General features: G+C 42.6%; 1 protein-coding gene across 2 annotated transcripts in view; it reads left to right on the top strand.

Annotated features, from left to right (window-relative positions):
* Window positions 1–27,311, top strand: part of CDK5RAP2 (CDK5 regulatory subunit associated protein 2) — a 93,590-nt gene extending 66,279 nt beyond the window's left edge. For both annotated transcript variants that reach the window (XM_068155643.1, XM_068155642.1), the window contains exons 27-39: window positions 3,565–3,613; window positions 4,322–4,506; window positions 5,641–5,766; window positions 10,738–10,854; window positions 13,865–14,054; window positions 14,253–14,374; window positions 15,950–16,198; window positions 17,104–17,187; window positions 17,310–17,569; window positions 20,435–20,581; window positions 22,545–22,683; window positions 26,083–26,129; window positions 26,681–27,311. In XM_068155643.1, coding sequence (XP_068011744.1) covers window positions 3,565–3,613; window positions 4,322–4,506; window positions 5,641–5,766; window positions 10,738–10,854; window positions 13,865–14,054; window positions 14,253–14,374; window positions 15,950–16,198; window positions 17,104–17,187; window positions 17,310–17,569; window positions 20,435–20,581; window positions 22,545–22,683; window positions 26,083–26,129; window positions 26,681–26,740 — 1,775 coding nt within the window. In that variant the 3' untranslated portion in view covers window positions 26,741–27,311. The remainder of the gene's footprint in view (window positions 1–3,564; window positions 3,614–4,321; window positions 4,507–5,640; window positions 5,767–10,737; window positions 10,855–13,864; window positions 14,055–14,252; window positions 14,375–15,949; window positions 16,199–17,103; window positions 17,188–17,309; window positions 17,570–20,434; window positions 20,582–22,544; window positions 22,684–26,082; window positions 26,130–26,680) is intronic.
* Window positions 27,312–27,798: the final 487 nt, after the last annotated feature.

Raw genomic sequence — 27,798 nt, 5'->3', positions numbered from 1 at the left:
AGGGAGGGTGGGGAACTGCTTGAACGAGTCCAGTGCAAAGCCACAAAGATAATTAAGGAAGTGGAATGTCTCTTTGCTGAGGAGACAGCTGGGTCTCTTCAGCCTGTGGAGCCTGAGGGTTGGCCTCATTTGTATTCACAAAGATGTGAAGGGCAGTGTTGGGAGGATGGAGTCTGACTCTGCTCAGTGGTGCCCAATGTTAGGACAAGGGGCAGTGGGTGCAAACTGGAGCACAGGAGGTGAGAGGCCTCGAGCACAAGCCCTATGAGGAGGGGCTGAAGGAGCTGGGGTTGTTTAGCCTGGAGAAGAGGAGGCTCAGGGCAGACCTTACTGCTGTCTACAACTACCTGAAGGGTGGTTATAGCCAGGAAGGGGTCGGTCTCTTCTCCCAGGCAACCAGCACCAGAGGACACAGTCTCAAGCTGCACCAGGGGAAGATTAGGCTGGAGGTGAGGAGAAAGTTCTTCACTGAGAGAGTCGTTAGCCACTGGAATGGGCTGCCCAGGGAGGTGGTGGAGTCACCATCCCTGGAGGTGTTGAAGAGGGGATTGGACGTGGCACTTGGTGCCATGGTTTAGTCATGAGGTCTGTGGTGACAGGTTGGACTTGATGATCTTTGAGGTCTCTTCCAACCTTGGTGATTCTGTGATAAGGGAAAAGTCTTTCACTGTGAGGGTGACAGAGCCCTGGAACTGGCTGCCCAGAGAGGTGGTGGAGTCTTTGTCTTGAGACATTCCAAATCTGCCTGGATGTGTCCTGGTGTGACCTACTCTAGGTGACCCTGCTCTGGCTAGGGGGTGGCAGGGTGTACTTGATCTTTCTGTGATCCTTCTTCATTGCTTTTAAATCATAGAATCAATAGGGTTAGAAAAGACCTCAAAGATCATCAAGTCCAACCTGTCACCCAAGACCTCATGGTTACTAAACCATCAAATCATTTATAGGGAGAATGATTGTCTTGGAAAGTAACATTTTAGTACTCCATCAAGACTGGATTTTATTTTTGCAGCTGTCCTCTGTATTGAGTTATCTTGGCACCTGCATATTTGAACTGTTCAAAGTACAGTGGTTATAAGTTAGTAAAAGTTTAGTTACAAGTAGGCTTCAGGATTTTCTATTTCAGGAAACACCCCATCTGACTTTGAGCCTAAGCATCAGTTATCTCCAGTGAAGGGTTCCCATGGGCATGGCCCTCAGTTGGCTTTTAACACAATCTGTGTTTAACTAAAAGGAAAAAATTATAGGTTCCTGAAGATTTTTTTCACCTGAAGTGCAATCATTTACAAGAAGGGCAAGTGCAGTGCAGAGATCTGGGCTGGGCTTCTAGTTGTGGAGGCAGAAATTATCAGAGAGTAGCTCATCTGGGCAATTTTCTGTGGTTAATGCCTTTAAAGAAACTACAAGGAGTCCTGTGTTGGACAATTGAGAGATAATAGCATGCTGATTTGCACTTTATTGATGCTCCTGTAGAAATAGCACACCTTCAGTTGCATGCAGGTATAAAAATCATCTGGCACTGGATGCACCAAGGAAGAGAGCCATAGACTTTATGGAGAAACCCACCCAGATGGTGCACACAGAAAACTGAAATGAGGGGAGAGAAAGGGAAAAATGTGTTTGGTTAGAAGGCATAGGAGAGTAATTCCTTTCAGGATTCTGAGTAGCTCATGAATTGAAGAGACTGGTACTGCAAATCAGTGTGTATGAGGGTTTCTGTAGGGTGTGATAGTAGAGCAACAGCCTCCTGAGCAGGAGTGCCAAGAGAAGTCAGCTGGAGAAGTGTTGTCCTGGTGGTAGAGATTGCAGAGTGCTGAATGGAAAATGTGCCTGGGAAAGTACTTTGTAATGTGTACCAGCAAACGAAGCCTTTTAGTTACCAGTGAGAACTGGCACATTGTCTGAAAACCAGGAGCTTGCACACCTGAAAATGCTCTTGTCTGTCATCTTTTTATCCCATTTGCCCTACCTATTGTTTGGCAAAGCATGAAGCTGAAAAGGCAAAGCCTTGAATGTCTAACAAGTGGGACGGTCTCAGGAGATGTATTATTCCTAACAATTCTGATTACTTTCCTGAGAGACCTGCATCTTGCTGCCAAATAGTCTAGCTGGTTAAGAAAAACCCTCTATCTTTCATAATAGAGAGATAAAATGCAACCTTGTTTTGTAAAACGAGCATCCGACTCGACATTTGTCACCGGAAGGAAGAGTACATCATGCGTACTGCCTTCAGGCTGCAGCATGAAGAACATTAGCAGCAAAGCAGTGGAAAAGGGATGCTAACAGAAGGGAAATCCAGCAAGAAAGACCTTTTCTTGTCACTCCAAGTGTTGCTCTTTCTGACCCAAACAACTAGCAATATTTCCAGAGATGTCAGCTGCCAAACTGACATCTGCAGCGAAACACTCGAGGTGACCTGGAATAGGGACCCTGCCCCTTGTGTCGTCCTGAAATTGGCTCTAGAAGATGACTTTGCTGAGAACCATTCAGGGCCCAGCCATACAGTGGTCTGTGTAGTGCCTTTCATTAAAGATAGTGGCAGCATGTTGCAGTTTCAATTGCTTGTATAAAGGAGTTGTATATGAGAAAAAGGTATTACAGGCAGCATGTCATAGCAGGGTAATAAAAGATTGAGTGTGTTCAATGATTTCAGGGGCTACAGAGATTCCTTGCATTACAAATGAGGAGCCTGTGTAGTGAATAAACATTAAATGCCTTTAAACCAACAGATGGTATCCTATATAGTATGAAAAGTCCCTGACAACCCAGACAATTCAATATATCTACCACAATGGTGTTGCATTGAATCACACATTAAAATAAAATGATGTTTGTAGGGTTATAAAAAACATCCAGCCTACGAAGAACTGACTGTAAAGGGGAAGCATAAACAACCTTCTGCCTCTGCATTTCCATCCTGACCTTCAGTTCATTCCCCTGAAATTTCAGCTGTGCAACTCTTGCTGCCACTTCTGCTTAATTGCATAGAAATTGTTAAGATATGGGGAGCCAAGGTGACACCACAAAACTCACGTTTCCTCACTCAGATTAGTGTCTGAGTGCAGGTCTCTTGCTCTGTGTTCCGCTTGTGCTCACACCCTCTGCCACGGGGAGTATTGGAGGCAAAATCCTGTGTCTGTCCCTTTATTTAGGATAAGTGGTGAGCTTGATCTGGGTGGACAAAATCCAAGTGTGATGGAATTGTTTCTAATATAATTTTTATTGAAGGAGCAATGCCATGTACCCCTAATCCTTCTGCCATATAACACAGTATTTTATATCTGCATGCAACCTAAACCACTGAGGCTGTAAAATCTGGCACCTGTGCTACCTAGTAAGTAATTTATGGGTTTTTGAACTCCAGAGAAAGCTATTGCTTTGTTGCTGGGCTATAAATAGATTAGCTCATGTACAGCTTTTTGACACTAATACAGTGTGGTGAGTATCTGTTGACTTCTGATTTCTCATTAATTTACCATTCTATATTTAAATCATTTAAGATGGAGGGTAAAAAAATAAGGCATGATTATCTGTACCTGGTTTTAACTAGATATTTCTGCTTTGCAGGAGAATCAATAGGTACAGAAGTTACTATACTTTATGAATTAGCTCAAAGGTAAGTGCCCTGCTGTGCATTTTGGCAGGGCTTTGCTTGTGTTGCCTGTTTCATTAACAGCCATTTTGTTAATAAAATGTCCACAGAAAACAAACTAAGGCTTTCTCCCCCCACCCCCTTCCCATCAAACAGTTGAGAAACTAAGAGGAAGCATCATGCTACCAGGAGGGTTACTTTCATGAGCAAGCAAAACACGTGCCATAGTCCTCTGTTGTGTATGCTCAGATGTTATCCTGGCTGCAGCTGCTAGAAGGGATAGTCAGCAGCTTCCTTTCTGGTTTTGTGACCTTGGGGGCTTGCTGAGGATGACTGAAGTGCACTGCTCTTGAAGTTCATTCTCAGAACACCCTTATGCTGAAGGTGAAGAGAGCAGGTGTTGTTATGCTGCATATATTGGTTTTATGCCAGCCTGGGATTCTTCTGTGCTACAGCAATCCCCAGCTGCCTGTTCGAGTCAGCTTGGGGTCCTCTTAATGCAAAGGTGCTGGAATGTGACCTGGGCTGGAGATCCCATTGATTATTCCTACTGACTTCAGTGAGGTCTGAATTTTGGTCTTGCTGTCTGATGTGTAGTGGTTTGTCAGGTTCTGTTGCATATGTTCACTTGCTTTACAGTGCCCTGTAGATTCAGCACTGTGCTCTCTGTTCACACTTCCAAAGTAATAAACCAATCTTCATATTTTAAAATCCATTTGTTTGGCACAAAAGGGATAACGAGAAGAGCGCCACAATGTACCAGCAAGTGAAGGATGAGTCACCTGTACCATCTGCTCTTCATAGCTTGTCTGAGTTTGATTTGTCAGAAAAGTCCTCTCTGGGCTCACCTGAGCACAGGCATGACCTGGAAGGGCAGCACGGCTCACCGGAGCTTCCGCCAAACAAGTTTCCCCCAGGTAATTTTTTCTCCCCCCTGAAGATTCTCTAGGTATTGGGAAAATGTGATAAATAAGACACAAGGGAGCTAATTAAGAAATAATGAAGAATGTTTGTCTTGCTTCAGCTTTCCAGTATCTTGCATAATCATTGCAATTCCAGTAATAAGGCACCCAGAGATGACAAGGATTTGAACTCCTCCTGTTTGAAACAAAATTAACTCTGATATTTGGTGTCTTTGTTGTTTTAGACTATCATCTCTTACAGTACTCCAGACTCTCTTTAAACAGACAAGCTTAAAAGCAGAAAATAGACAATTGTCAAGAGATTATTACATTGGAAAAGAGAGTTGGTTGGTTTTTTTTTCCTAATTTTATAAAAGCCAGTGTTGTGTTTCTTGGAGACTTGTAAGTGCTGCATAATTAATAAGCGGTGTCATGTTTGACCTGGATAGTTCCACTAAGCACAAGTGATGCTTGCAGTAGTTTATTGGCAGCAATGAAAATTTAATAGCAGAGATAGCACGTCCTGTTCAGGAGAAAAAAATATTGCAGAGTAAACCAGGAGTGTATGACATGGAGAAACTGACAAATAAGGTAGTGACAGTTAGAACTGATAAGTTCCTGAGCGAAGCTGAAACTTGCAGCCCGGGGAAGAAAAAATGTAGACCGGCAAAGCAGGAAGGAAAAGGTAAGGTAATGAAACTTGATAGAACAGATTTATTTATTATGGTGTGCATTGTGTAAGTCAAAGTCAAATTTCTATCTGAGTTATTCTGGTAAGCTTCCTATTGTTGTAAGGGGGGAAAAAAAAATACCCTATTGGTGCGTTGAGCCTGAATGTGAAGCTGCATTGCAGAACTTTGGCTTCATTTCCCAGTACGGGGAATGTTTTAACTAGATAAAATTGCTGCCTGCTGCAGCTTTGTAGGAAGAAGAAATTACAAGAGCCTTAAAACTGGACCATTGTTTAAGTTAAAATATGGAAGAGTTTTCTCTAAATGCACAGTTGTGGAGACAGATAGTTGATAGCTGCCATTTTCAACAGCCCTGTTTCTGGTTTTAGTATTAACACATTAGATTTGACAGGAGTGCAGAGTGTAAAGGAATCCAATTGTTTCCTCTAAATAACAAGTGGTCTCTTGGTTTATTTAGAGTTATTAATGGAGCATCTGCAAGAAATTAGAATCCTGAGACAGCGTTTAGAGCACTCCATAAAAACTAATGAGAGACTGAGGAAGCACCTTGAGAGACAAGTAACAGACAAGGAACTAGATCAAGGTAAGAGTTTATTTCATGACAAATTAAATCCACCTTCCCTGCTTGACGCCTGAGGGATCAAAAGCTGCTGGCAATGCTTTGTATGCTCTTTTGAATAACCCCCACCCCTTTGCAGCTGGAAGGAAAGTGATGTGCCTTTTGCATCTTGAGCTCCATCAGCAGACACAGCTTTTCCACACAGCCTGTAGAGTGGCAGAATACAGGTCTAATGTGCCTCTTCTTTCAGCCCATTGCTTGAAAGGGTATCCAGCACCCATGCACAAATGTTTTATGGGATTTTAAAGGCATAGCCTAAAACTGCCACAGGAATAACGATACACCACACGGTCTCCAACCTGCAGTTGCATATATTACTAAGAGATGAGGACTAGCAGGCAGTTTGTGACATTTGATAATGCTGTGGTTGGATTTCAAACAGAGAACTGAAAGGCCCTTCTAGTTGTGGTGTCAGCAAACAGCCTGTGCTGCTTTTTTGTTGCCTTTTTTCTTTGTGTGTGTGCATTTGGCATAGCATCATTGTTGGAATGGCCTTGGATTTTAGGATGTCATCCTCTTTTAACTCTCTGCTGTGTCCAGCCAGGACAAGGAAAGGGAGCATTTTATCAACATAATCCCAGTGGGTCCCTGGGCTGAGTATGAATATAGAGGAAGTGCTTTGCCATAAGTTACATTGCTGCCCTTGATCCAAAGTAGGAATTCTGTGGAATCTCCCTTTTTGTGCCTACCCTCTGTGCATCTGGGGTGGTCAGTACAACACCTCTTCTAACAGGTCTGTTGAAGGTGCATTCTCTGTAATTTTCTACCTGCCTTAAAGCCAGCTTGTGTTTACATACAGGGACAAAATATCTGTAAGACAGAGCCTAGGCTGTGGTGTTCAGCTTGTCATTTGAATTGATTGGTGTGATAAATGTGTTCCACACAAAATGACATCCTGAGTTTTTAATGAGAAATGCCTGACAGAAACTGATGGAAATTGCAACATGGAGTTGGCTTTCATTCCAAACTCTAATATAAAGCAGTGGATGAAAAATACTAAAAATAGGTATGTAAATTCAGAGTCACTGCTCTCTGTTGCTAGTGTTCAGCAGCTTTGAAAGCCAAGTTCTGTGCTGTGGTTAAAACTTTTCACAAGAAGGCACCAGGCTTCCACTAAGGATGCTTTTGTAGCACCTTGAATTCAAGTACACCACACCAGACACTTTTTCCTATGCCTTATTGAGTTCTTGCTCTCCTCCTCACATTTTCCCCACAGGGCAGATGATTAATATGCAATACTACTCAGACTGGAAGCAGGCAATAAATACATACATGTTTTCCTTTTACTCAGTTGCACTAATATTGACATTAGATTCATTATGTTTTACATCATCCCCATGATCCATTTCTGTTGTTGTTTAAATGGAGACTACCTGCAAATGGCAGTTTGCTCTCAGAAATAACTCACAGTGATGGAAAGGTGTATAAAAAGCATCCATTTCATTCATGAAGTATTTATGCTGCTGGAAAGGCATACTGTTCCCATGAAATAACCAGACTGAAACACTTCCAACTCTTACAGCTTCATAAAGATTCTGGCAAAGGCATCCATTAATGCAGTGAAAGTATATTTTCTTTATAAACTGTCTTAGGTCTTCCATCCATCTTCTTGTTGCCCTAGTGCATCTACCAATGCATGAGGAGAAATTTGGAAACAAAAGTCAAAAAGCAGGTACCTGTTAGAACAGTTCCTTATTGGTACTGGGTTATTGTCTTTCATCAGATACACAGAGTCTCTTTGTACAGGTTCACTGAATGGTTTGGGTTGGAAGGGATCTTGAAGATTACCTAATTCCAGCCTGTCCTGGGCATATTTCAGAGGAGAGAGGGACAGGGATGAGATTTGCTCCATCCATGGGGTGGGCTGGGGTGTTTGTGCAGCTGGCCCATGGGAACCATGGGCTGTGACCAGCATGAGGAGCAAAGAGAAGGAACAGGGTAGGACATGTCACGCTCAGCACAAGCAGGAGCATCTTCTCTCTGGGCACTCACAGGAGAGTGCTAACATAGAATCAGATTTCTAGTAATGATTCTTTTTTTTTCCCCCCTAATAGATGGGATTTGGGTGTAAAAAGAGGTTGCTAGGTGAAGCTGAAGCAGATTTTAACTTTAGGGCTTCATGATTCAAACCTTTTTTTTTTTCCCACTTTTAACCTAATATCCTTAGTTTGTTTTCCTTTCACATACTTAATTGTTGCTGAGAGTTAAATCCATGTTATATTGAGTTGTTTGGTCAACCAAAGTCAATGCATAGAAGTATTCTTGTCTAATAGACATTATATGCATGTATCTCAACTTGGAGAAGAGAAGGCTCTGGAGAGGACCTTATGGCTGCCTTCCAGTACTGGAGGGGATCCTACTGGAAGGCTAGAAAAGGACTTTTCATAAGAGTGTATAGAGACAGGACAAGGGGGAATGGTTTTAAGCTGAGGGAGAGGAAGTTTAGCCTGGATCTTAGGAAGCATTTCTTCAGTATGAGGGTGGTGAGACTCTGGAATAGGTTGCCCAGAGAGGTTGTGGTTGCCCCCTCCATGGAAGTGTTCAAGGCCAGGTTGGATGAGGCCTCGAGCAACTAAGTTTAGTTGAGAGGTGTCCCTGCCCACAGGAAGGATACTGAAGCAGATGATCTCTAAGGCCCCTTCCAACCTAAGCCATTCTGTTATCTGCCCACCTTTTCCTTCATTTCTTTTTTTTTTTCCCCCATGCTATTTTTAATATTTAGTTTCTTTAAGTGTTTAAATGCCTCTGGGCTTCTAATAGTCTATAAATGACTCAAGTGCTGGTAATGACTACGTCGTTACTGCAGAGCTGAGGTAGCAGTGCAAGTAGAACTAAAATAATTGCTTCAATCATTTCAAATGTTAGGCTTCAAAATAAAATCAAAGCTTTAATTTTGAGTTTGCTGGATTTCAAATGTTGTTAATGGCATTTAACATCTAAAATTTCAAAAGGGGTTTTATTTGCCCTTTTTTTAACCCATAAGTGACTAATGTATCTGCTCAGACTGATCTTCAGCTTTACTAACCCTGTAGTTTGCTCTACCTGCAGAAGAGTATTTCCTTCCTCTTAGCTGTGAGTTTCCAATAGTGCCTGTCTTTCAGTTGGTGTTTCCTTTGAAACCTTCAAGGGATGTTTCCTTAGCACTCACTTTTTCAGCAGAAAACATAATGAAAACTCAAGTGTATTGCAATTGTAGGTCCTGATGCTCTACTTCAGTTTAGATGGATCTTTGGATCTATGGAGAGCATAATTGATGTCAGCAGGGCTCTGCACAGAAGTAGTAGTCTCAGTAGTGGGTCAAATTGCAGGATTGTGGCCTTATTACCAATGGCTCTACATTATCCCTTATTATGTAAGGTAACTAGTAGTTATATTCTAAAGCCTTTCAGTAGAACTGTGATAGCATAACTTTTCAAATAGGATAAAGCTGGGTGATGGGCAATAAATTAAATTAGAATCAAGATGAGACCATCAAGCCTTGCCACTTCGAGTTGAATTGCTTTGTTAAAATCTGAAAAGAAAAAGCCTTTTGAGTTCACATAGCTACCTCAACTCTTTAACATATAGATAGTAAAATGCCATTAGTGCCAGGCTTCTAGAGCCTTTGAGTCTTTCAGTAACGACAAGAGGTGCGTATCATGGCACGCTACATCCCGGTTAGGTAGTGGGTAAAAGCTTCAATTGGGATTACAATAAAATGAGATTACTCAGAGGAAGTGCAGCACATCAAATTGAATTGAACTGCCAGAGCTGAAAAGCATCCTCCTCATATATGCAGCTAATTTTTTGCCAGCTGGTTATTTCTCTATTAACCAAATAGTTGATACTCCTGTAGCTATCTCAAGCTTTAAAGGGTAGGAGATACTGGGATAACCAATCAACTGAAAAGTACTTGTAATGTTAATTCCTGTGAGTCCTGAAGTGTTTTACTGACTGTAAGCTGCTTGTAAAGAGCCATAGCAATTACTTAACTTACAGTTCAGAGGCACCCACCCTGAGAGTGGAATGTGGCGCTTCTCACACTGTAGTGTAACGTTAGACGTCGCTGTGCAATGGGTGGCACAAATGCGGTGCGTTAGGAGGATTACCCAGGCTGGAATTTGACTGACTGGATACATGAGTTAACACCTGTATTCATACAACTAGAGCAAGCAGATCCTTCAGGATTTGTCACCCTTGGGTTTCTACAAATTAGACATCTAAATCTGTGCTGGTTGCCCAGAGCTTCTCATAGAAGCACTGGAGAGAAGTGTGTCTCTCTTAGAGGACAGTGCTTCTCATCCATGCGTGTAGGAGGTAGACTGGACGAGTTGATCTCTGGAGGTGCCTGTTTCTCCCTGTGACTACTGACCACTGGCTCAGTTATCTGAATTCGAGATACAGGAATTCAAGAGGGATGAATCTTCATGGATGCTCAGTTAGTCATCAGAAGCCAAGAGAGTGACTCCAGCCTCACTCTAGACTGGCATGGTAACAAATATATATTAACCACCATGGATTAATTGGTACAATTTAGCAATCCTCTGCAGTGGAGTCACTGGATACAACAGAGCATGAGCAGAGCAAGACTGAAATACATGGTAAATCTTCCTACAGTTTGCTGCTCTTTGAAAATAAGGCAATGTCACAAAGCACTTATGCCTTTTGTCCTGTTGGTAATATCAGCTGATAGATAAAGACCCACGAGGGATAATTCTGCAATTTTGGTAATGGTTGCCCAGCAGTGAGAGGTACTTGTGATGTAGGGCTTTGGATTACTTGGCATTAACCTGAATTGCCTTTTAGTCTGTAGGGATAACCTTCAAAAGATATAGGGGAGAAGTATCTTTTATAACATGTTTTTCTGCAATTTGAAAAATTGTTCTTGTCTGGAAAGTTTAATCTTTAATGACCTAGAGATGACTCATAAATCATCTTTTATGTATATATTTATAGGTTCTGCAAACATTTTTATCCATGGCTCAGAGCAGCATAATTCCCTGACTTCTGAAATACATTTCCTGAGGAAGCAAAATCAAGATCTGAATGCAATGCTTGCAAAAGGATCCAGAGGTAAAAATGTACAACTGTGCTCTACAGGAGTAGACTGCAACTCATTCCAGATCAGAAGACTATAACACATTAACAGTCCTGTCATTAAACTGTCTTAACTTTTCTTCCCAGTCCTGAAATTCCATGCTCAACTGCAGGCATTCAAACTGGGGCTGGCATTGATAAAGGAGTAGCAGCAATGCTCCTTATTTCTATGTATTTGGAGCCTTTTCAGTTTGATACTCGCTTCCATGTGGGTTTTTTGCCTTCCTTTCTTTTTATACATTATTTTTGTTCTTCCCCCTGGGCCTTTTCTTACCATTTTCTTGCTCCTTTTCCCCCCGTGATTCCATTCTGAAGCCAGCTAAAATAACAAATAAAGCCCTAGGATGGCATTATTGCTGAAAATGGAACCATTCAGGACAGAAGAGCTTCAAACAGAAGCAAAATAATTACGTTTAGGTTCTGAAGTCTGTTACAGATACTCGACTAGACAAGCCAAGTCATCTTGTTTTGAAACACTACAGAAGAGAACAGAACTGAGGGAATCCATTTGAAAGAATTTAAAATTAATCTCTGATTCCAAACTTTGCCTCTTTCACAACCTTGAAGAGAGAATGATGATGTTGTCTTCTTTTAGAAAAGATGTTGGCATGCTGGAACATGTCCAGAGAAGGGCAACAAAGCTTGTGAGGGGCCTGGAGCACAGCCCTATGAGGAGAGGCTGAGGGAGCTGGGGTTGTTTAGCCTGGAGAGGAGGAGGCTCAGAGGTGACCTTATTGCTCTCTACAACTACCTGAAGGGAGGTTGTAGCCAGGTGGGTGTTGGTCTCTTCTCCTGAGTGGCCAGACCAAGAGGACACAGTCTTAAGCAGCACCAGAGGAGGTTTAGGCTGGATGCTAGGAAGAAGTTCTTCATAGAAAGAGAGATTGGCCATTGGAATGTGCTGCCCAGGGAGGTGGTGGAGTCACCATCCCTGGAGGTGCTTAGGAAGAGACTGGATAGGGTGCTTGGTGTCATGGTTTAGTTGATTAGATAGTGTTGGATGATAGGTTGGACTTGATGATCTTGATGGTCTTTTCTAACCTGGTTTGGTCTGGTCTGTTCTATTCTGTTTCCCCTAGAAAACAACCAACTTGCCAGCTAGGTTCTTAAAAGCAGCTTCAGCCACAATTAGTTTGTTAGTCTCCCTATTTTCAGACCACTGGTGTAAAAGCACTGGTGCTTCTTCCAGGGTCATCTATGTTCTCTTCTGTTTTGGTGCATCTTGCTGCTTATCAGTTTGTTCAAGTTGTACATTTTTAATTAACATATTCCCCCTCTTGCTTGTTTCCATGGTTGACAGTATGATCTGATCATATCAGAGATTCCTCTTTAAGGAGCAGTGATGAGCAGAAAGCGTTGTTGCCCTTGTGTTTTAAAACAGGGTTGGTATCTCTGGAGTTTGTGTTTGTTCCTGGATCCTCTAGAGAAAGAAAAGCCTCTGGAATGCCTCCTGCCTGTTTTGGTCTCTGGTGCTTTCTGTAGTCTTATCTTAGCCCTTCAGTAGTGGAGGGCTAGTGATACACACTTCAAACAACATGTAGGGCATGCCATTTTCATAGACTTTCAAGGGGACTGCCGAAGATAAGGGAATGATTTGCTGACTGTTGGGAGATGAAACGATTCCCCCCTCCTCTTTCTTTGCCAAAACTGCCTCCTCCTTTTCCAGTGCTAAACCTGGGGTGACAAAAACTTGGGGTCCCCATGAGCCTCTCTGATTGCAGCTGTCTCAAAACACTATCAGCAATTCTTTGTCACAGAACCAGTTTGAGCACATAAGTTGTGCCAAGGAAGATGCACTGATAGGATGCATTTGGCAGAGGAATAATGCTGGGAAGGAGAGGACACAGAGATTTTTGTGAAACAAAGAGCAACATGGATGGAACGTGCCCCACTGAGCTTTTCTTCCTAAAGAGATGTTGAATCCCTTATTTTTAATGAGGACTGGCAAACCTGATGTACCTGCTTTGGGATCCTGCTGCTCCTAATTGGTAAACACTACCCTTCTGAGCAAGTTCCAGGAGATGCTTGGGACATGTGGCCAATAAAGCTATTAGTAGAATAGAATAGAATAGAATGAATAAACCAGGTTGGAAGAGACCTTCAAGATCATCGCGTCCAACCTATCATCCAACACCACCTAATCAACTAACCCATGTAACCAAGCACCCTGTCAAGTCTCCTCCTGAACACCTCCAGTGACGGCGACTCCACCACCTCCCCGGGCAGTCCATTCCAATGGGCAATCACTCTCTCTGTGTAAAACTTCCTCCTGACCTCCAGCCTGAACTTCCCCGGGCGCAGCCTGAGACTGTGTCCTCTTGTTCTGGTGCTGGCTGCCTGGGAGAAGAGACCAACCTCTGCCTGTTTACAACCCCCCTTCAGGTAGTTGTAGAGAGCAATAAGGTCACCCCTGAGTCTCCTCCTCTCCAGGCTAAGCAGCCCCAGCTCCCTCAGTCTCTCCTCATAGGGCTTGTGTTCCAAGCCCCTCACTAACTTCGTTGCCCTTCTCTGGACTTGCTCCAGCAAGTCAACATCCTTCCTAAACTGAGGGGCCCAGAACTGGACACAGTACTCGAGGTGTGGCCTAACCAGTGCAGTGTACAGGGGCAGAATGACCTCCCTGCTCCTGCTGGCCACACTGTTCTTAATGCAGGCCAGGATGCCATTGGCCCTCCTGGCCGCCTGGGCACACTGCAGGCTCATGTTCATCCTACCATCAACCAGCACCCCCAGGTCCCTCTCTGCCTGGCTGCTCTCCAGCCACTCTGACTATACGTGTGTTTTTTACTGAGCCTTTGAGTCTCAAGGCTTAAAAGTTCCATTCATGTACCTAAGTCATTAGAAAATGGAAATACAGAAGTGCTCTAACTCAAAAAGTGCAGCTGTTATTTTCTGACAGTCTGTGGAAAAGCTGGTTTTGTTAAAAAGCATAACTTCAGTGGGTGTGGGTGTTACCAATACCTTGTGGTTTATTTTTTTCTTTCAGATAAACAAAAGGAAAATGAAAAGTTAAGAGAATCTCTTTCTAAAAAGAATGCAATCATTGAGCATCTTCAGGAGGATTATGAATGCATCAAGAGAGAAAATGAAAGGCTGCAAAAACAAATTGGCCTGAAGGAAGATGAAACCAGATATCTGACATGTCAAATTTACAGCAGTCGTAATGAATTAAACAGGTATCGATTTCTGTCCACGTTTAGACATTTGTCTGGAGAAGAGGGTAGGCAGCGTGGCAGATGTGTGTTTAGCTATAGCCATGAACATTACTGAGATACTCAAAAGGCAAGGGAAGAATGATGGAGGAAGTGGGAATGGATTTTAGTTTCTTTGAAACAAAACCGTTTCACTTTTGGCCATTTATTGGGACTCAACAGGTTGCAAACAGAAATCAATGTCAAGCAGCATCAGCTGTCCGAGAACGAGAAGCTGCTGCAGTCACTCCGAACCGAGATCAAGGTTTATGAGAAGTTGGAAGCAGCAGGATGGAAGACGACAGGTATAAATGCACACTTGTTTCTGTGCCCTGCCCCCTCTGAAGAGGATCTTGTCAAAGGACTGAGGGTTAGGTCACACTTTGTTTCTGCTTGTCTGCCGCGTGAAGCAGAGCTGACAGCTTGGTGATGAAAGGCTGCCTTTGACTTGGGAGTGTAGCTGCGAGGTTGAGCTGTGTGGTAAGTTCTGACTAGGCACAGCCAACTTCCTGTATCTTTTCACCTAAGACAAAAACAAATCCTGAAAGTTCGGTGGCTCAGGCTGGAGAAGCTTCATGCGGATCTTAGATGTTTAGTTGTCATCTGTGAGGATGCAGTAGCATGTGTTTAGGCAGTGAAATGCTGCCTTTGACTTGGGAGCGTAGCTGCGAGGTTGAGCTGTGTGGTAAGTTCTGACTAGGCACAGCCAGCTTCCTGTATCTTTTCACCTAAGACAAAAACAAATCCTGAAAGTTCAGTGGCTCAGGCTGGAGAAGCTTCATGGGGATCTTGGATGTTTAGCTGTCAGCTGTGAGGATGCAGTAGCATGTGTTTAGGTAGTGCTTGCTCAGGTAGGTTGTGCTTTCTCTTGTCTGACTCTGAGAGTAGTGTCTTCTCCCTGTGGCTGGAGAGAAGTGGCTGGCACTGCTTTCTGAGTGAGACACATCGTAACTTCCTCTCTGTCACTAAAGGTGAGGGGTAGGAATGAGACTTTGAGTCCTTGCTACCCTTTGTAAGGAAGTTGTGCCACCATAGAGCTGTTGGTATGGTTAGGTAAAAATGTGGGATGCTGTTCATTGCTGCATAGCCATTACAGGAGCCAGGAAATTCCCCACTGGAAGTTCTTGTAAAAATTGAGTTTTTTAACTGTTTTTTTTCTTCCTGCTACTTTAATGTGCCCTGCTGTCACTATTCCATGCCTAGCTGCAGCAGAGGAACCCTGTTGGCATAAGGCTTGGAGCCAGAGTTGGCTCAGAGATTGGAACTAAGTCTCCTTGCAGAACTGGTAGTGTAATTAGAGTAGCAGTACCCTCTTCCCACTGTCTGGAGAACAGTTTGAGTTTTGGCAGGGAAGAATACATGGGCTTGTTTGTGTACTGAAACCATCTCCTATGAAAAGATGAACATAACCATTGCTTTGTTCAGGTTCAGATTTGTTCCTCTGGTTGCCAGGTGATCACTATTTTCTGTTTTGTTCTGGGTATAAAATCAAATTCCTGATTCTACTCCATCCCTCCTCCGCACTCCAGGATTTTACCCATTCCTTTTGCTTTCCCCAGACTGTGCATTAATGCACTTCAAATTTTCTAAATCCTTTTCATTCTCTTCTTTTTGCTTTTTTTTTTTAGCTTTTGGCATGAGACTTATTAGCTGTTATGGACAGAGTGGAAAATAATTTTCAGCTCTTTAAATCTTTGGAGGGTAGAAGCAATTAAGATGTGCTTTTTTTTTTGGTCAAACCATTATCTTAATGCTGTTGGTAGTTAATTCTTAATATTGGGGAGAAAGCTGGCTGAAATGTACTTGTTCAGCATTGTGATAATGGCTGCTGTTATTTTACTTGTTGAAGATGCTAAGTGTTTCTTTTGAAACCGCCGCAGATCCCAGATGTGATGCGTCAGAAGAATTCCGCAAGGATCAGAATAATGCGCTTGACTTACGCCAACTCTTGACTGAAATACAGAGTTTGAGAGTGCAGCTCGAAAGGAGCATAGAGACCAACAAGTCTTTGCATGAAAAACTGGAGGAACAGCTTTCAAAGGAGAAAAAACAGGAAGTGGGATCAATGTCAGCTGTAAATATCAACTGCCTCTTCAAACAAGAATCTCAGCATCACGCAGGAGTGACTGGTACTGTGTCACACGTGGTTTTGGTTTACCCGGGAGCTATGCTTTTGTTCTTTAAAGGTGCTCTTGGAAGCCTTGCACAGCAGCAGCTTGACCTTTAGAAGCTGCCCATCAGCCCTTCAGATCCCTTTCCTGTTAGAGCTGTTTGTGGATGGGGGAGTGGAATGCACACTTGACTGCCTTACAGCCTCTACTGAGACTCTGGAACAGGTTGTCCAGGGAGGTTGTGGATGCCCCTTCCCTGGAAGCATTCAAGGCAGGCTTGGATGAGACCTTGAGCAATCAAGTCTAGTTAAGAGGCATCCCTGCCCATGGCAAAGTGGTTGGAGTAGATAATCTCAGGGTCCCTATCAACCTAAGGCATTCTACAGTTCCTTCAAGAGAGGCACTTGCAGGCAGTCTCTGGGATGGAAGGATGCCTACAGTAACTTGCCAGAAATGGTGCTTATCTGGGGCTTATTTCTTTTAATGCAGAGCTCTATAGTGTTTGTTAAAGATGAGTATGTGTTACTCAGGAATGATCAATAAGAGCACTGAGTGGTCTTTGTATAAATCACTTGTCCCCTTTTTGCCCTTGAGGAATTTTTTACCTTTATTTCAATCACTTTTAAGTGAACCTGTTTTAGGAAATTAGGGAAAACGTAGTGTTTACACTCAGGGCTAAATTATTGTCCTAATATAGATATCTGTGGGGCAAGAGAACATTTTTCCCTGCTGCTAAAGTGCTCTGCATAGTATCAGCTTTTCATACTTCCAGCATAAAGCCACCTCTCCTGCTGTCTTTACAGCCCTACACATAGTGTGTAGGAAAAAGAAGGATCAGAAACAGAGCTAGGAAGTTAGGTTTTTTTAAAATGCTTGTTAATTTCTACTGAACATCCTCTTCCTTGTCTTGTTTTTAAATACAGAAAATATTTGCAGCTGCCCAGCTGCCAGCAGAAACCTTTGTGAGCTGCAGAGGCATGGACATTGCGTTTCACTTGCAAAACCAGGTACAACCAAAAGTATCTCACTCATGTGTGCGCTATCAGGCTCCCAGACTTGATGTTTAAGAGAAGTCTAGTGTCACTGAGTTCTACATGGAAGGATAAAACCCCCTGTTTTCCTGCCCCAGGTATGCGCTCAGGGTCTAAAGAGGACGTAGACAGCACTTCACACTGCAGCAGCACTTCATCTTCCAGTACGGCTTGTACCCCTCGTCTCGTGCCTGGGCACCGCATGTGGGCAGACAAAAATGGGCGCCACGTTCTTGGCTTGATTGAGGATTATAATGCTCTGAGGAAACAGATTGCAGAAGGACAACAGGTTTTAGCAGAAATGGAGATTTCCTTAAGAGAGGTCACCGGTACGAAACTGCAGGAGCCTGGAATGAAGGTAAACAGTGAAAGCTGTTAGCGGACGGAGCGTTTTGCCCTGAGGTGCAAAATGTATAGGTTTACAAAAGCAAAGAACTAGGTTAATGGTGCAGCAGGCACCATTAACTGAGTAACTCTGCCAGGACATCTCAACGTTAACAGTCCCAGCCTCATTTAGATGCAGGCACCTCTTTGTGGCTCTGGGCTAATGAGGCTGCAGCTAAGTTAGTTAATTCTGGTCCTTTAATAAGCAATCTCACTTCTACTTGTGACTCAGAATGAGGTGAAACTACTTGCTTATACTGTGGAAATTGGTGATTGTCATACTGGAAATGGTAAAAAAGCCAAACCAAAACAACAACAAAAACCCCCAGATACAACTCTGAAGTGCTTTAGAAAAGGCTGAAACTAGGGGTATGTATCAGTAACCTAAGGCTAAAAATAATTAAGGAGATTTTCTTGTAACAAAGGCTTGGGGATAAACCCAGGACATATGAGACAGCTGAAAGACATCTGATATCCAGCTGATAAAGTTCCACATTTGCTTGTATTGTGCCCTTTAATAACAGCTGGTGATAACTGTTCATTAATGATTGATACATGCTAATGAGGGCTGGTTCATATTAGGGAAGCTTTTTAATATTTTTTTCCATTTCCTCGTATCAGTTGAAAACTTCAGCAATATCAGCAGCCAGTCAAGAACCTTGAATATTTCATTAGTGATCAAATATTGTCTTCTAAGACAGTGTGTCATCCTTTCTGCATCAGGGGTGAGACAGTGATACCAAAGGATGGTGCTCTTGCTGTGCTCTTAAAGATAAGAATTCTTAAAGTAATGTTTGCTGTGTATTGAATGATGTCCATCGTTTTGGCATCGGTTAGGCTGCACCTTGAGTCCTGTGTCCAGTTCTGGGCTCCTCAGTTTAAGAAGGACATCGAAACACTTGAACGTGTCCAGAGAAGGGCAACAAGGCTGGGGAGAGGCCTTGAACACAAGCCCTATGAGGAGAGGCTGAGGGAGCTGGGATTGTTTAGCCTGGAGAAGAGAAGGCTCAGGGCAGACCTCATTGCCCTCTACAACTGCCTGCAAGGTGGTTGTAGCTGGGAAGGGGTTGGTCTCTTCTCCCAGGCAACCAGCACCAGAACAAGGGGTCACAGTCTCAGGCTGTGCCATGGGAGGTTTAGAATCAAGGTGAGGAGAAAGTTCTTCACCGAGCGAGTTGTTAGGCATTGGAATGTGCTGCCCAGGGAGGTGGTTGACTCGCCGTCCCTGGAGGCGTTCAAGAGGATATTGGACGTGGCACTTGGTGCCACCATGGGTCTAGTCGTGGGACTTGTGTTGATAGGTTGGACTCGATGATCCTCAAGGTCTCTTCCAACCTTAGTTAGACCGTGATACTGTTTTCCTCCAGAATCAGGACAAGTAGTAGTGTTTTCCTCATTTAATATTATTAATATCTTGATACAGTTAATGATAGCATCTTAGGGGTGGATGAATAAGATAAATCTACCTACAAACTTCAACAAAAGGCGAGGAACAATCTGCACGTGTCTGTGGCAGCCAATAAGGAACTAAAAGACTTAAACCTCAATGGGGAAGACATGGCTCAGGCTTTTAAAACAGTGTGCCTGTGTGAAAAGAATAATGCAAGACTGGCATGGAGGCTGCTCAGAGACACTGTTACTGGAGGCACTTTGAAAACAAATTGTGTGAATGTTTGAAAAATTACATGTAATGCTTTCCTGCCTTGGAGTGGAGAAGTAAACTGGGTGATTAATGAAGCTCCTTTTCACTCCTGTGATTCTATGATAATTTAAATATTGTAAAAAAAAAAACCCAAACAACCAACCACCACACTCACTGCCCTTTCAAAATGAGAAGCTCTTAACTGCATGGATAAATTAGTGCCCTGTGTTTTTTCTAGCTGTAATTAGTCATGCTATGGAAGATGCAGTCTTCAACAGTTCTGAAACTCTTTTTGTGCTCTCACACGTGTGCTCCCACAGTCAAATGATGTCGGAATGACACTTAAGACTCTCTGAAGTATCATAGATTTTCAAATGACCTAGTTAAGATACTGATAATGACTGGAAAAGTAATCTCAGTCTCTAAGTTTTTAACTTGTTTTGTTGGTGTAAAGATAAAAGCAGTAAGTTTCACAATTTGCAGTTTCCTATCAAGCTTTGCATCACTGAAGCTTCAGACTGCTTAGCAAATGGGATATTTTATGTGACAGGAGGATTCTGGTTAGATAACAATGCTAAATAAGTATTCAAATGATGTGCTGCATGGGGCAGGAACTGTGAATGCTTTTCTTTCATTACCCTTCCCCAGTCTGTATCACCATTGCTTTGGTAATTCATTTGCTCCCCTTGCATTCTTTGCCTCCTTTATTTCACGTTTATGCAATTTCTTCCATTTGGTTTTCTCATCTGTCAGCAGAGGAAAACATTTTATGTGTGTCCTAATAGTTATTTTAGCATTAAATAGAACAGTTTAAAGGGTCTGCTAAGGAAGAAACATCTATATTGCTTAAATTGATGTCTGTAATCATTTGACTTTCCAACAACATGACACGAAATGCAAATGGAGAAAGGAGAATTGCCAACGATTACCATGTGGCACAGCAAATCCAGTAAATATAATCTATTGTTAATCATGGTTATTGATAAGGATAAATCCCCTCCCTCCCTGAAATTCTAAGGTAATGCATAATTCAGAAGTCTCTGTAAACTAACAAATTAGCTTCTGTGGCACACAGGGGGCTGCGTGCATCATCTTCAATAGGAAATCGTAGCAACTTGATTTAAGCCATTAATTGAGACGACATTTTCATAATGCTTTAAGCAGAAAATACACCATGTCCCTAATCCTCTCATATAGGTACCAGACCAGGCAGCACTGCGTGGATTTTCCACAAGCACTCACACGGTGCAACAGATTTTGGAGGAGGCTGCACGATTACTGAAACTTCTCTGGAGAGTTTCCCTTCCACTGAAAGCTGCACACGGTACCACTCACGGCACTCAGGTACTATTATGGTTCATTTTGGGGAGGTTGGGGATGGGTTTAACTGTTTTCTGGGCTTTTTGAACTGTTGGAAGATGCACCACTGAGGAACATGCCATCTGGGACGATGTGCTGGAAACCATGAAACCAGGGTGTCCAGTCTCTGAACACATAGGCTCAGTTGGCTGTCATCACTGAAGGCTAAGGCTGAAGGTGTGCTGCCTTTCTATCCTGATGATGGTAGAACACCAGGGTGTTTATTTACACAGCATTTCATATTGAAGATGTGCTCTGCAGCCCTGGTACATGAATTCAGGAAGCCTAGGCAGGTGGCAAACGTTTCAACATGGAAAGAGAAGACATTTGGGCTCCCTGATACAGAACCAAATTCAATTTTGCTATGTGTATACTGGCAACAACAGAACCTGCAGAATCTTTGATGTAATCTGAGCCACATTTCCCTTTTAGGTTTTTGCTGCCTAAGCTGTAAAATAGGATGTGTTTCTAAAAGTGTGACAAAACCCTGAGACGAGTTCTATAACATTTTAACTCAAAAGGATTGCGCTTTGCAAATGAATGGAAGTAAACTGAATGAGGAAGGAATTATCTATACTGTCATAATACCACCACTCAGTAAAGAAGCTGTTTCAAACTCTGCCTTTAAAATAAACCTAAAGTGTTTCTACTGAGGGTTTGTTGTGTTTCTTAAGGGATGCAGGATGTTTCTGGGGGGGGAAAAAAACCCAACAAACTAACAACTTTAGGAAGAGTAAACATTTTATAGAGAATGTTTGTAACATTTGTGTTGTTCTTTTCTAGTATCCCTTAATGTGTAAAGTCACAGAAGCAGTAAGAATGAGCTTCAGTGATGATTCAGGTCCCTGTTTGGGGTGTTTGGACAAGAGTCTTCACATTTTTTATGTGTGTGTTCTATGTAGAAAGCTATATGCTGGCCTGGATCTTTGAACATACTCCCCACACAGAGCTTTCAGTGCATGTAATGTTTCTAATGTTTGCTGACATGGATCAGTATGATCTAAATCTTCTTGGGATAGATCAGTCACTTTTCAAAGTCTTGCCTCAATGTGTGTGGGATCTGAGTTCCCAGGGCTGCACCTAATTAGAGTCGCAGAGAGTTCTCTTTTCAATTCGTTATCCTACATCCTGAGATCTTAAGGACATTAGATTGCTGCTGATGTCTTAAATGCAGTATATGAAAGAGTATCTCTTGAAGCTTAATTCCAAAAGATACTGAGCATTCAGTGCCTTCTCTTCAGCCCCACAGGAGTTGAGTAATCAGCTCTTCTGAAGAGCTAAATGCTAGGGGCAAATTTCAGAAGCTGCTGGTATTTAACAAGTGGCACAAATCAGGGACAATGTAGAAGCTTGAGTGTGTGTGAGGATCCAGATCAGTGACAGCAGCAGACAGCCAGGGCTACTCATAGTCCTGTTTTAAAAGATACTAACCATAAATTCCTTGGAGTTGGTGGTGAAAGCTGAACATTAAACAATATTTCTGTTCCATGATGTGTTTTAGCCCTTTAATAAAGGCAGCATCAGCTATTAAGAGAACATTGGAGGAGGAAGTTGGAAGTAGTGAACCTGGCAGACAGGATACTTGCCGATCCCATAACACTGTCCGGCCTTGTGTTTTCTGCTTGAGGGGAAAAAAATATGAAAGGAGAGGAATGGGACTTTGAAAACAAAAATAGGCACTGGTGTTCAGACTTTCTCAGACTAGCAGAAAAATGAATTGCACTAAAAGCCAGCCAGCAGTTGTAGCTGTCTCTTGGCAGATGTCATGGAATTATGTCACTGGGGATGTGAATGTGGAAGGACAGGCACTCAGTGATGCTTCACTCCTTAAAGTTGTTCATGCTCTAAGGAAGCTTGAGGGCTCTTGTGTGAAAGTATTTAGCAATTCCCAAAATACAACAGCTTTTTATATAATACTTTAATTTGATTTCTTCTTCTCTCCATTTAGGATGAAGGAATGAAAGTAGAAATATTTAGATTACGTAAGAAACTGTCTGAGCAAGAGAAGAAGTTACACAGCACAGTGAAACGTTTGCACTCCACAAACCAGCTGAAGGAAAACATGGAGAAAATCATCATTGACCAGTGTAAGTGGATGCTTTAGTACTGGTTGTTCTTTTTTCTGTGGTTACCTCTAAAACTGGGGAAGCAACAGAATGAATACAGGGACCTGTTCTTTTGTAGTTACTCTGGTTGGTGTTCCATTCTGCACTGTCAAGTGTTAGGGACAAGCAATTCAGAATGCTAGGGGCTGGAAGGGACCTCAAATTCAGTATTCAGTATCACTGAGGTTGGAAGAGACCTCAAATCATGAGGTTCAGACCGTACAGAACTGATGGAGCCTTGTTCAGATGGGAAGAAGTTGTCCAGCTACAAAGGGCTGCATAGGATACCTTGGGCAGCAGTTTGTGGTTTTACACAACCCACCGATAATGCCAGTCCGTGCAACTGCCACTAACTGCCACTGATTACTCAAGTTATTTAAGTTCAGGTACTGCCATTGCCCAAGCTTCTATCCTACAACAGTTTGTGACAGAGGGAAAGATGCTGTTGCTCTAGACTTCCAGCCAAAGGTTTGGCATTGTCCTTCTCAAGGACAATGTCCTTTTGCTGCAGTCTTGATAAACGTGGAATTAGGCTTTTAGCTTTGCTGAGGTGCCTGTCTGTGGTGTGTGGCACTCAACAGAGAGATGAATTCTGGGGAAAGCCAGAGCAGCAGCAAAGACTTGTCAGTGCTTGTACACCAGGCTGAGAAATGCAGAACAGAAGGCTCAGAGCAAGGGTAACAAAAGCTTACTAGGAGTGATATTTTTGTTTTTTAAAGGAAAATTAGGACATACTATGAAAATGATATTTTACCCTCAGGAGCCTGATCTGGAAAATGATCTTTGAAAGATGAAAACAAGTGGGACATGGGCTGTGTTGTAGCTGTGCTAAGCCAGGTATCTGTGTGAAGAGATCCACCTCTTCTGCTGTAGAGTTTACTCACTCATCAGAAGAGCTTTGAATGGAGATAACTTCTTTACCTTCACGCTATGGCAGTATGTGTATTTGGGGAGGAGGATTGAGTTTTCTTATCTTCTCTTAAGAGGTAGGACTAAATGACTCATTAGTCTATGCTGGAATGACACTTGTGTTATCAGCAATTCATCCAGACTGTAAAATGTTACACTTCAGACCAAGTTAGGAAAATAGCTGTAAGTTACTCAAGGCATTTAAATGCAGTGTAGGGGAATAAATATTATTTTGCTCCATAGCCTGTAATTTTTCTAAGGAACACCAATCTGCTGCCTGCAGGTGATTATTCTTTCTTTTATGCACTTATGGGCTGAGTTTTGGTCACTTCTTTCAGAATTATTGTGTTAAATGATGGACAGGATACATTAAATCCAAGTCTATGTGGTGTTCAGGTTTTAAAGTTAAGTAGCTCAGTTTGGGGTTGTCATATAAAAATAAAAGTTACTCTGTCTGAATAATACCCTGGGGTAGATTTACTGCTTTAGTTTGATCAGTTCCTCGTTCCAAAGGCATCTCAGACTTAGCAGGCAATCTCAGTAGGGCTGGGCAAAGTATAAATCAATAGAGATTATACCCTCATGGCCAACATGTTATGCCCACAGCTACTCCACCCACCCATACTGTCAAAAAGAAAACAGTGCATCTTCCCTTTAGTTTGCTCCTTCCTTTTCAAGGCATTCAGCCTCATCTGAAGTAGGTCCTAATCCAATGAAGCCAGCACTTTCTGAGTTCTCCTTCATGTAAAGTACTACCTGGCCAGCAGCAGCTTTGCTGTTAGTGTCATAGCCTCTCAATTCTCTTCGTGGACTGAATTTAATATTTTTGATTTAGAAAAGTCTAGTCTGCCAAGTGAAATGAATTGACTCACAGAGCTCTTGGAACAGAGAGCACTCTGTGACACAGAAAGACCTGGATATGATTGTCTGTAAGTTTCATTAATTATGGGAATTATGGATGTCAAGTTACCTTTGCCTTAAAGAGCAATTTCAGAACTGTTTCTCAATTGTGTCTGTACACAAATCCCTGACCAAGCATGCAACAAACTTTGTGGCTCATGAGAAGCTGCTGGAGTTTGTTAGGGTGATTTTGGTGTTTTTTCCTTTCTCCTTTTGCTAGTAAGAAAGCAAAGGTATCACAGTAGGTGACCTTGCCTGCCTTCATTCTTCAAACATCCTGTTAGCTGGCCTCTCCGCTGAGGGTGGCCAGGTTCCCTCTGTTGTTTAGCTGAGCATTCTTAAATGTGTTTAGAGGCAGAGACTGGAACATTCTTGTGGCTGAGAGTCTTCTGCCTGCTTTCTCTGGCGAGAGAACTCTGTGCTTACAAAGCTCATCTGAACCTCTGAACATGTAACAATGCAGTGCCAAATTGCAGTAATCTGCCAAGGGTATAATTATCTCATGACAGCTATACCCTTGGAGTTGTTGGGTTCTTATTATTGTAATGAAAAATCTTTATTATGGCTAAATTGTTTATTTTTTGAGACTGGAATATTAAATTGGTACTTGGGAGTGGTATTTTTCAGCAGCTATGGAGCTGACACAGATTGGAGAATCTCCTATTTAACCTGACATTTCTAAATATCAGTTTTGTTTAGAAGCATCCCCTCTGCTGTTCAGAGGTCTCGTGCTGTCCCCACAGACAGACTAGCTGGATGGATAGAGGAAACTTGGAACCCTTCAGAGCAAGCTACAGACATGATTTCCCCTAAGCCTATAGAGGTTGCTGTGTCCTTGAACTGCTGGAGGAGCTGGCTGACTTCTTTTGCCATCTGTCCTCTTCCCAGCCCACTGTCCCCAGTAACCTCTTCACTGCATGTTTTTTTTTTTCTCCTTCAGCCCAAGCAGGCAGCTAATAGATCAAGTTGTAGTCAGCTCATGCACCATCTTCCCTTAAAACTAACAGAAATTCTTCTTTGGGTGACTTAGATCAAGGGAATCAGGTCAGGGGTGTGTCAGGGGACTGTTCATGTCTGTGATGGTAAAGGTAGGGAGGAGAGATGTGTGTTCTCACATGTATTGTTCTTGGTGGGGTAGAACCAAACTTTAAATCCCCTTCTCTAATGCTTTTATTTGAGGAGCAGATGGTGTACTAGATGGGACATAGGCTGGGGTAGGAAATGGCATTCTCATGGTGTCACTACTTCAGTCTTGGGTGACAACTGCTCTTCCCTGACTCTGACTGTACAACATTGCCCCTTTGTCTTGTGTTCTTGCAAGTGAAGGTTTTTACTTCAGCTTACTTTACTTACTAAGGGACAAGGCTTCAGAGGGAGGAACAGGTCTGGATTTTGGTAAGAAAGATGCAGTGGTGATAGAGAGCTGTGTGGGATTGCTAGGTCACAGCCCTGCCCATAGCTATGAGTTCATACAGTAGTTCATGTTTGCTCATCAGACGTCACTGGAATACAATACTTTTAATGCTTCACAGTCCTTTTATATATTGTTTTTAATGTCCTCTTTCTTTCCAGTGGCTTTAACTCATGATGTCTTGAAGAAGGCTAGAGGAAACCTGGAGGTAAGTCAGATTTTCACTTGGATTGAATTCTGTGATCTATCCTCATTAGCAGTGTGCCTTGTCAGTTGGATCTTCCAGAATTAGTTTGACTTGCTTTAGCTTTGCTACCTCATAAAGTCCTGGCGACAGCAGTTTAGTGCTGTAACTATTCTGTGACCTCAAATCTTTTCATGGTTTCATAAAATGGTTTAGTTAGGAAGAGACCTTGAAGATCATCTGGTTCCAAACCCCCTGCCATGGGCAAGGACACCTTCCAGTAGATCGGGTCATTCAAGGCCTCATCCTCCAGGGATGTGTTTCTGAGAAGCTCTTCTCCCTCAGCAGTGCCTTCTGGAACAGTTCCCCACACATCTGCTACCTGAGTTCGAAAGTGATGACATAAAAAAGCCTTTCTGCTTACAGAAGCCTTATCACTTTAATTTGAAGATCTGCTGAACACAGAAGCTTCTGTTTGCAGATCCTTTTGCAGCACTCTGGCCCAGGGGTAGGGACAAATTGCTGCAGTTGAAGTACTGTAAAATATTAATAATGATTATTGCTTTCCTAACCAGGTCTCACCAGCCGAGAATCAAAAATCACCTTCCTATGCCAGCCACAAAAGGATGCTCTGAAGGAGAAAGTTCCACTCACAGAGACAGGTCCTGCGATTGCTGTTTGCTTCCTTATGCCTTACTATTTATTGATGTAAAAAAACAACCAACAACCAAACATTTGTTCAGCTCTTTTACCAAAAAAACAAGCAAAAAAAAAAGGACAAAAAAAAATCTTTTGGTAAATAACTTATTTAACATTTTCTGTACTGTAAAAGATGGATTTTAATATTTATTACAGCCACGTGGTACTAGAGGTGGTGAAGAAAAAAATAATCCAGATTTGTGTGTTTTTTTAAAGCTGGCTCAATTGAGAGTTTTATATTTGTACTTGCGATGTTATTAAACTATTTGGTGGTAGAGGCAAACAGGTCCTGGATGAACCAAGAACGTGATCCAACTTCCAAGCAGTTTCTCTGCTCCTATGAGAGTGTAGGTGAAAAACAAACAATTCTGCCTCTTGTCCTTGTTTTGTAGCTGCGTCAGAAATGTTCTGTGTTGTAAAGTATTAAAACAGTTGGAGCATTCTAGGGGAAGCTGTCTGACCCTGAGCTTTCTTAGCTTGATGCGAGGTCTGGAAATGGCCATTAAAATGGGAAATTATCCCCACTGTGTGTGTGTGTTTTGTTGAAAACATCGCCCTTGGAGCACTCACTGAACGGAGCAGCTGTGGCAAGGCCTTCATGCCCCTTTAGCAATGTTGGTAAGGTGAGGATGGGGGAAGTGAGGTCATGGCTGTTGGGGGCTGGAAACATCCTTTCAATAAGCAACAGGTGCCAGACCACTTGGTGATGGTAAAAGCTTTGTGTTCTGACACATGCACTGGGACCTGCATGGAAGTGACATAGCGCATCCGCAAAATGTGTATTACCAAGTACACAAAGGCTGAGATTTAGCGTGTACGCAAAAGACGAGATTTAGCAAGTACACAAAGATGCATATTACCACATATGCAAAGGTGGAATTTCCGCACACGCAAAGATGTGTATTACTGCGTACGCAAAGTACCACATACACAAACATGTGTATTACCATGTACGCAAAGATGAGCATTACCGCGTACGCACAGGTCAAAGTAC

This window comes from Melanerpes formicivorus, unplaced genomic scaffold (genome assembly GCF_026170545.1).
Source record: "Melanerpes formicivorus ecotype bairdi unplaced genomic scaffold, bMelFor1.0.p_v2 SCAF_33, whole genome shotgun sequence".
NCBI lineage: Eukaryota > Metazoa > Chordata > Aves > Piciformes > Picidae > Melanerpes > Melanerpes formicivorus.
The sequence above is the reverse complement of the archived record's forward strand: the minus strand, read 5'-3'. Positions and strand labels throughout refer to the sequence as shown.